The sequence below is a fragment of the Magnolia sinica genome, chromosome 3, assembly GCF_029962835.1.
Source record: "Magnolia sinica isolate HGM2019 chromosome 3, MsV1, whole genome shotgun sequence".
NCBI classification, from domain to species: Eukaryota; Viridiplantae; Streptophyta; class Magnoliopsida; order Magnoliales; family Magnoliaceae; genus Magnolia; species Magnolia sinica.
In genome coordinates this window covers 103,989,892-103,999,646 of record NC_080575.1, presented here as the reverse complement: position 1 = coordinate 103,999,646, position 9,755 = coordinate 103,989,892, and the positions used below count along the sequence as shown (strand labels likewise).

Here is a 9,755-nt window from a genome sequence, read left to right as displayed (position 1 = left end):
AATAAAATGGACCACACTATAGGAAACAGTGTGAATCGAAATTCTACCGTTGAAAAATTTTTAGGGCCATGGAAGTTTTGGATCAAGCTTATATTTGTGTTTTCCCTTTATCTATGTCCGCATGATCTTATGAACAGGTTGGATGACAAATAAACATTACCGTAGGGCCTAGCAAGGTTTCAACTGTAGAAGTCATTATTTCCACTTTTTTCCCATGGTATGATCCACTTGAGCTCTGTATACGCTTCAATTTTGGGCTCAACCCTTAAATGAGCTGGAAAAATGGATGGACGGTGTGGATAAACCAGATATTCACGGTGGGCTCAACTGAGTTTACCGAGTACAATGAGAGCTTACTGAGTAACTCAGTAGGCAATCCGATTTCAATTTTTTGTGCCACGTACCAAAATGGGTTGGAAAAGGATGTACCGCATGAATATACAACGTATCATGTGAGCCTACGGATGGGTAACACCGGGGTAATACATAATCCACCCCGTTCTTGAGATGTGCAGTGCCTAAGTGGAGGCACACCGGATGAACGGCTTGGATTCCATATAAACATCTTGTTGGTGCCCTCACACAACTCATAACGTGAGGAAAGTCTGTAACCCGACCGTGGTGCATGTATGTAAGCCGACTGTGATCATTTTAGGATATTAGCCAAAAATAATCAAACTGCAAGGTGGATTGGAGGGGATGGGAAGGGATTTCAAATCTCCTTGGTTATAAATGGGAATTGCCAATCCGAGGGGTTTCCTCTTTGAGGGGGTTTGTAAACCACGGTGTGAACTTAGATTACACCTAAAATCATTTCAATAGTTGCCGGTGTAACATGTATGTCACTGTACACTATTATTCTATTAGGCACATGACCCACTAATAATGATTAGCACTGTCCAAACATTGTCTATGTAAATCAGCACCGTCCAAAAATTGTCAAGCACCGTCCAAACATTATCCACATTAATCAACTATTAAAAATCATTGGTTAGTCACTTGGACATGATCTTGTCTTTGCATCCAAGACTTGAAATTTCATCATTTTCAGGCAAAGAATATATTTCAGCGGGTGTATCACAACCATAGTGTCAAAAATTATACGTCTCACTAATTAAGAATGTTAAAGTTGATTTAGTAATTAAATTTAAACCACTGTGAATATACATACATAGGTATTTATGAATTAAAGTTGATTCACACTCTAATGGTGCCAAACACACGGGAAGGTTTGCAGGGGGTTTCCAATCCAGGGGGTTCCGAACCGTTGGCTTCAGATCCACGCTTCCAAACAGGCCATAAATCTTACTTTCTTTGCTGCCCAAATCGAATTTGTTCATAAGTTTACATAGGCCCAGCTGAAGAGAAAACACAAACACATCACTTAACCAAAACTTAAGCTAGCCCCAAGAAATTGTAATCACCACTGCTTTATATAGTGTGGTCCCTTGAGATTTGGATCTGTCTTATTTTTGGTATAATGATTGACGGTGTGGATATAACAAATACATTATGGTGGGCCATTTAACTTTGCCACGTCAGATGTCGGTGGCATGGACACCCCACGCAATCCGCTTCCGAGGGGAAATCCGGCATCCTCAGTCGGGACCATAAAACTAACGGACGCGGATTGCGTCCTACCTTGCCTGAGGGTAATCCATCCGTTCAGGGTTTTGTGGAGCCCACCGTGATGTACGTGTTTCATCTCACCGTTAAACACTTTCTCAAATTAATTTAAAATATGAGCCAAAAAATGAGGTAGGTACAAGGCATAAGTGGACCACAAATTGGGGATTCAACTTCCAACATTAAGAACTTCTTGAGAGCTGGAGAAGTTTAGGATCAAATTTATATTTGTGTTTTCACTTCATCCACGTCTACATGACCTTATGAAATATGTTGGATGGTAAAAAAAAATCAGTGTCATTATCAGTGCAGCTTCCTTGGTGTGGTCCACTGGAGCTGTGGACCTGCCTCATTTTAGCATTATACCTTAAAATGATATTAGAAAAGCGGTGAACGGCATGGATAAAACACTTACATCAAGGTGGGCCCCACAGAGCCCTGCCCCGGGGCAGGACGCAATCTGCGTCCAAAGCCAACGGTCTGGATGACCGAACCGTAGCCCCACCTTCGGAAATATCCGGAAGAAAGCAAGATAAATACCCCTCGAAACCCCGAAACCCTCACTCTCACTCTCTTCCGCAGAAATGGCGATGGCCGCAATAGCCCGAGCCATTATTTCCTCCTCCTCTCGTTGCAATCGTCCTATCTTTCTCTCCAAACGTCTCTTCTCCTCTCCTTCTTCACTGGGCTTGGGTTCTCCCTTCCTCGGCTTAGCCCGAGCCCGCCTCACGCCCCTCTCCCACGCTGTTCGGGTCATCTCTCCCCGCTCTTCCCGGCTCATCCCCGTCCGGTGCCGCGTCCAGCGGTCTGGCGGTGACTCGGCTTACTCGCCTCTCAACTCGGGTTCGAACTTCAGCGATCGTCCTCCGACGGAGATGGCGCCGCTCTTCCCGGGCTGCGACTACGAGCATTGGCTCATCGTCATGGACAAGCCTGGCGGCGAGGGGGCCACCAAGCAGCAGATGATCGACTGCTACGTCCAAACCCTAGCCAAGGTCCTCGGGAGGTTAGGCTTCTTCTCTCGACGATTTTCCCCTCCCACTGCTTTTTTTAGAAGCTTCTAGAAACTGCTTGATGATCTCCTTCTGTTCTTGATTTTAGGGATTTTACGACAAATGCAGAAATTAAAATTAGTAAACGACGTTGCATATAAATAAAAACCTTAAATTAGGGCAAGAAATGAGAAGACTCAAGCATGATATTCTTTTCGATGCTTCATGATATTATCGCGGCTGAAACATAAGAAATGTACACATCGGAATTTGCATCATCAGGTGGGCCCCAAAGTGGATGATCAGTTTTTTTTTTTTTTTTTTAAATAATAATTAATTAAGGTTTGATTTTCAGCCAGTACTGAGGAAAAAGCTACAGATGACTCTTTCTATTTGGGATTTTGGATTTTTCCATTTAGGGCCTGTTTGGATGCCTGTAACTTTTTTAAGTTGTAAGAAAGTTACATGTAACTTACTTACAGGTGTAAGTAAGTTACAGGAAATCCTGTTTGGATGTAAGTTGTAACTTACTTACTGGTAACTTTGTTTTTGTGTTTGGATAACCTGTGTTACAGGTAATAAGTTGGATATTCACACTACATAGAGTTGAAATAGGGAATCATTGAAAAATCAGATTGACACATAAAAAAAAAAAGGATAAAATTATTCCATTTTATCAAGCCCATGTAAATGAATAGTTTGGCCGATTCTTAGGCTAAACTAATCAACAGGTGGGCCATAAAAGTGGGCCCATGTTTTCAAAATGCTAGTAATGTGGGCGAAAAACTTGAGCTACATGTGTGTTTGACATCCTAGCTGACCACCAGATGGGTCCATTGTGTCCAATGACTAGCCCATAAAATTAGAATGGTCCAGTTATCAGAAGGCCAACTTGTACACTGGACGTGGACCACTGAAACAATCCATCTGCCGAGCAAAATGGCCTATGTTTGGGCCAATACATCTACACAAGGGCGCCCGCTTGATGCACGGCCTGGTTCTCCCATACATAACTGGTTGGCATGTATGGCTGCATGTGTGGGATTAGCAAAGCTCAGGGTAACGATTTCATTAACAAAGGAGACTAGCCAAATACAACAAGTATAACCATAAACCATCAGTGACTTGATTTGCAAATTTTTAAAATGGTGCTGTCATATAAGTAAGCCATGAAGGCTATGTGATGTGTTATGTGGGCCCACTATGATGTATTTGTTTCATCCACACCATCTATCCATTATTCCATATCATTTTAAGTCATCAGCCCAAAAATAAGGTACATCAAAATTTCGGGTGGACCACATCACTGGAAACAATGTTGATTGAAAACCCACCATTAAAAACTTTTGGTGGGCCACCAATGTTTTCGATCAAACTGATATTTGTTTTGTTCCCTTCATCCAGGTCTTTATGACCTAATCAACAACTTGGATGTGAAACAAACATTACAGTGGGCCCTAGTAGTTTTTTAATGGTGGACTTTCAATCATTATTATTTTCGGTGGTGTGGTCCACCTGAGATTTAGATATCCCTCGTTTTTGGAATCAAGCCCTAAAACGATCCAAAAGAATGGATGGTCGGCATGGATAAAACAAATACAATCAGCCATTATCCACGCCACCTCCCCAAGCTGTGTCCGTCAACACAAAAAAAAAAAAAAAAAAAAAATTGAGAGAGAAAGGTAAGAAAGGAAAAGGAGAGAAAATGGGTTTCCTACCTTGCAGAAGCTCGATGGGAGAGGGATAAGTAGACTGAGAGAGGGAGAAGGAGACTTGAGAGAGGGATGCTTCTTCAATGCATGTGCGATTCTTCCCAGCGATTTTCATTTCAAAATTATCAACCGTTACCTGTATCACCTGTATCAAAGATACAGGTAACTTGAAAAACAACTCAAACGCCTGTAAGATTTTCGCCTCCTTCTCTTGTAAGGAAGTCACAGGTTGAGAGAAAGTTACCTGTGACTTTCCTCCCCCAAACACCAACTGTAACAAAGTCACCTGTAACTTTGTTACATTTTAGAAAAGTTACAGGCATCCAAACGGGCCCTTATGGTTTCTTAGTATTTCCTCTAGGCTTCCCCCCTTTTCCTTTTTGAATATCTGATTTTGTTTTGCGGGTGAATACGTCGGTTATAGATGTCTCAGATTTGTTTGTTGTTATTCAGTCATGCAATGCTTTGTTGTTATTATTTAGACAGATTCTGTTTTGTGCTTGAGTTTTGTGGGCACTTATGAAATGTTGGTTCTTTGGCCTTGTTTGGTAGACTCCTAAAAATGAGTTCACCTCATTTTAGTTAACAGTGATTATGTATTAGGGCTGTTGGTCTCTAATGCATAATGGGTTCATCTCATTTTAGTTGTCAGTAATTATGTATTATAGATGAACTCATTTTTTGGCCTTTACTTAAGGGTCATTCACTCATTTGGATGCCTGTAAATGGTTTAGGTGGTAAATGATTTACAGGTGTAAACCATTTACAGTCTGTCCTGCTTGGCTGTAAGCTGTAAATGATTTACAAGTAAATGATTGTCTGTGTTTGGATAACATGTAATTGTTTTTGTAAAAAAAAAATTGAAAGTTGAAATTTTATTCAGCAGAAAGGGAAGCAAAACAGGGAAAGCTGACAAAACCAGAAAAAACAGAAACCTTTTGCCTGGTAAACAGAGAGTCAATGGAGAGCCTGTAAATGAAATCCCACCTTTTTGCCTGTAAATGAGATGGGGATAAATGCTGTAAATGATTTATAGGAAAAAAAGGTCTTCCAAATGCAAAGTGTAGATTTCCCTGTAAATCATTTACTACTAGCCCCATTTACATGCGTCCAAACAACCCCTTACCACGGCATTTAATTTCTTTTTTTATTTTTTATTTTTTATTTTTTGGGTTGATGCGTATTTTTTACATACATTGATCCGTGACATTGGAAGTTAGGGTTTTATATTGCTTCTAAGTAATTGAGGAAAATGAATCCAATTCTAACTATGCTGATTCGACATCTTTAAGAATTTTAGAGTTCTGAACCTTTTTCATCATGTATGATCTATCAGTGAGGAAGAGGCAAAGAAGAAGATCTATAACGTTTCTTGCGAGAGATATTTTGGTTTTGGATGTGAGATTGATGAGGAGACCTCAAATAAGCTTGAAGGTTGGTATGAAGTGGGGTTTTATATTTTTTATGAAATTGTGTTGGCTGGTAAATATTTGTTATGATTTTACCTTTAAAAAAATATTTCACTGATTTTATCCCTCTCTCTACAGGTCTGCCTGGTGTCCTATTTGTGCTTCCAGATTCCTATGTTGATGCTGAGAACAAGGACTATGGAGGTAAGCGTTTCAGCATCATGAGAAGATTCTAAGTTTTCCTAGTATCTTACTTTCTCAAAGCAAGATATGACATGAAAGTTTCATCTACCATATCTATTGTTGTGTCTTGTTAGAGCATCTTTCATGTCGATTGTGGTAGTGCATTTCAAGATCTGAAGATGATTTATCTTACCGTAGATTTTTCTTTGCAAGTGATCTGATTTTTGATGCATCCTATGTTTTTAAATATCTTCAGTCCATCTTGGCAAAGTGGAACAGCGTTAAAAGTCATTATCTTTCTTTGAATGCTAATGGACTTACATTAAAGTCCTCTCTATCAGTTCTGCACTTCATGTACTCAATGAAGTTGCAGTTCAGTAAGGAGCGAACATGCAATTTTGTACTGTCCATGCTGTACTTTTTGTGAAGTGGATTGATTACGGATGTGTCACGCAAGCCATGATTTTAATGTTCTCAGTCCATCTTGTTAAAGTGGAATAGCCTTAAAGGCAATATTTTGCTTTGAATGCTAATCGACTCAAGTTAAAGTTCTCTCAACAATCTTACAATGGAGACAGATCAGTAATGAGGGAAACTGATTTTATTGCGACCATGCTATATTTTTCTGGTCAATAGATTGATTATGGATGTATGCTGTATTTCTTATATCCTCAGTCCATCTTGGCAAAGTGAAACAGCCTTAAAAGGCAATGTCTTGCTTTGAATGCTAATGGACTCACATCGAAGTTCTCCCTCACGTTCTGCACTTCACATAATGGAGTTGCAGATCAGTAAGGAGGAAACATTCACTTTTATTCAGGACATGCAATATTTTCCTACAAAGCAGATTGATTGTGGATCCATGCCATATTTTAATATCTTCAGTCCATCTTGGCAAAGCGGAACAGCCTTGAAAGGCGATGTCTTGCTTTGAATGCTAATGGACTTAGATTGAAGTCCTCGCCATTAGTTACGAACTCCTCACACTCGTTGGGGATGCAGATTGATGAGGAGGAAACATGCAAATTTTCCCCTCACGTTCTGCACTTCACATACTTAATGCAGTTGCAGATCAGAAAGGAGGAAACATGCAAATTTTCCCCTCACGTTCTGCACTTCACATACTTAATGCAGTTGCAGATCAGAAAGGAGGAAACATTCACTTTTATTCCGGACATGCAATATTTTCCTACAAAGCAGATTGATTATGAATCCATACCATATTTTAATTAATATATTCAGTCCATCTTGGCAAAGCAGAACAGCCTTGAAAGGCGATGTCTTGCTTTGAATGCTAATGGACTTAGATTGAAGTCCTCGCCATTAGTTACAAACTCCTCATACTTGTTGGGGATGCAGAACGATGAGGAGGAAACATGCAAATTTTGGCTGCCTGTAGATATCCATTTTCTTTTCTTTTTTTCTTTCTCCTTTTTTTTGGGGGGGTTCTTTTATATATGTGTGTGTGTGTGTGTGTGTGTGTGTGTGTGTGTGTTCATGTTATACTACTTGTTTGCTAAATGGCTGAATTTTTTGCAAAGCATTTAGGAGGAAGACCTATATGATTATATTTCCTTTGTGTTATTCTACCCAACATTTTTTACAAGTATTTAGGAGGAAGACTTATCTGATTATATTTCCTTTGTGTTATTCAACCCAACATTTTTTATGAGTATTTAGGAGGAAGACTTATCTGATTGTATTTCCTTTGTGTTATTCAACCCAACATGGGTTTGGTAAGAAGTCAAGAGTCTTTTTTGCCCCCAATATATAATTGTATGTGGCCTGTTAAGTGACATTGCAGGTGTTTCTTTACTTTATATTTCAATTACAATATTTAAAGTAGTATTGGGATAGTGATCCTTTTTTCCCATTATTTGGGATCATATAGTCATTGGGTGGTTCTTTATTGTGTTCATGCCTGTAAAATAGAAAATGAAGTTCTCCTTAGCTGTAAAATAATCCTACCGCCTACAATCAGAAGATATAATGTTGGCTATGATATATGCAAATGCCATGTAACTCAATGGCTATGTTGAACTGCCTGTTGTTCTCATACGCGGTGTCCTGCCCAATGAGTAAATTTGTGATATGCAGCAAACCAAAAGAAACTTGGGACTTATAGAACTAAGATGTATAGGTACCTATTTAGATCTCATTTCTTCCTCCAACATGCTTCACGACTGATATAAGAAAGCCCAAACAGCTGACCAGTCTAGAAATAGAATTCTAGGACCACACATTCCCCCCTAGAGAAATGTGGACCTCCATTGTTGGTCTACATTTTTCTTGGATGATTATTGGTCCACATATTATATTTTTTCCAAGCATGAAGAAATAACAAATACTTTGCTGGAAATAATAAGTATGGTCTAATTACGAACCTACTTTAGAAGCCAACACTCCTATGCACAAATGTACAGCTGGGGTGCTAAACAGTTCATGTATTTAAATAGTGGTTTTAGGAGTGCGACTCACCTCTCCGGCTCATCCAGTACTCCCATTTCAATCCCTGGATTCATTTATGTATGCATCAATGTTACTTTTGCCAGTTGTCAGATTTGAATTTAAAATGTGGACCATTTATGTGTTGGATCATAGATCCACTGTTGTCCCGTGAGATTTCTGATCACCAATTCCTTACTAGATTGACGGAATTTCCTATGCTGTGTTTTTTGAACTTTGTTTTGAATTGCAGCTGAACTGTTTGTAAATGGGGAGATAGTTCAAAGGTCACCAGAGAGACAGAGGAGGGTTGAGCCGGTACCCCAGAGAGCTCAAGATAGGCCGAGATACAACGACAGGACCCGATATGTGAGGCGCAGAGAAAACCAGCGGTGATGTGTATCTGGAGTGTTTTAGCTGACATGGTGAATGGGAGACTATTCTCTAGTGTTCCGATGGCCGGCGTGATGGTGTCAAAAGAAGAAAAAATACTAGATGTTGCTTTAGCTAGAGCAATTGGTATGATATTCGTCTAAAGACTAAGTTGGGGTATAGTATTCATCTAAAGACTAAGGATTGAATTTGAAACCACTTTCATCATCAACCTCAGTCAATGCAATAGACAGATTTTCCATTCCATCCATGATGTTTATCATCGCCCCTATTGAGAGAGAGAGAGAGAGTGAGAGAGCTATCATTCCTGAGTCTCATAAACTACCAGTGGAGGATGTATTTGTTCTCGATGCGTTAGCATTAGGGCGTGAATGCTATCCTCTCCCTATGTATTTATTTTGTACAGCTCGGCCCATGTTTTGGTAATCTATTGTACAGTAGAGTCCATGGAAAACCCCTTGATACATGCGATCATGGAGCCGAGGCTTTACATGGTATGCTTTGTTTTCCCTTCTGTCAAGGATCCATGGTTTGATAATCCAGTCCATTGGGTTTGCTGTGTCCCACCATGAATGGATTATAGAATGCCTTGTCCATAGAACACAACAAACCGGTGGTCTAGATTGCATGCACCCACTTGCTAGAATTGAGTACATTGCGTAAAGTGGTTTTGAGGCTACAGCTCACTTGACTTCTTTCAACCTGAGGTAGCCGAGAATCCAATGATTCCTGCAAAAGAAAAAGGTAGTTTGTACAAAATACAACCTCAAGTGTATGTTGAAGCGTGGCCCCATGGCATGGGTTATCGACTCAGTCCTTTGAGCTGTTTGGCCCTGCCATAGTTGTATCCAGCCCTAAAACCCCCCTTGACAGGATGGTCCTCACCTTGCAAAATGCTGCAGTGGATGGTCTAGAAGCGAACCATAGCAATGGGCCCACGTTCTGCTCGAAGATGGCCTAAGATTGGTGGCTGGGGACGTGGGTTTTTTGCTATG

The 9,755-nt window shown here is 40.1% G+C and overlaps 1 protein-coding gene across 1 annotated transcript; it reads left to right on the top strand.

Moving 5' to 3' along the window:
* Positions 1-2,177: 2,177 nt before the first annotated feature.
* On the top strand, positions 2,178-9,004 carry LOC131240509 (multiple organellar RNA editing factor 2, chloroplastic-like). The gene is made up of 4 exons (XM_058238778.1): positions 2,178-2,632; positions 5,667-5,764; positions 5,878-5,943; positions 8,621-9,004. Exons 1-4 carry the CDS (start codon positions 2,211-2,213, stop codon positions 8,761-8,763), a joined length of 729 nt encoding a protein of 242 aa, XP_058094761.1. The 5' UTR covers positions 2,178-2,210; the 3' UTR covers positions 8,764-9,004.
* The last annotated feature ends 751 nt before the right edge of the window (positions 9,005-9,755 follow it).

Excerpts from the sequence above, each read along its gene's own strand:
- LOC131240509 (XM_058238778.1), top strand. The coding sequence starts at position 2,211 with ATGGCGATGGCCGCAATAGCCCGAGCCATTATTTCCTCCTCCTCTCGT. Across the intron at positions 2,633-5,666 it reads CTAGCCAAGGTCCTCGGGAG|TGAGGAAGAGGCAAAGAAGA; the intron begins GTTAGGCTTCTT and ends ATGATCTATCAG. Across the intron at positions 5,765-5,877 it reads GACCTCAAATAAGCTTGAAG|GTCTGCCTGGTGTCCTATTT; the intron begins GTTGGTATGAAG and ends CTCTCTCTACAG.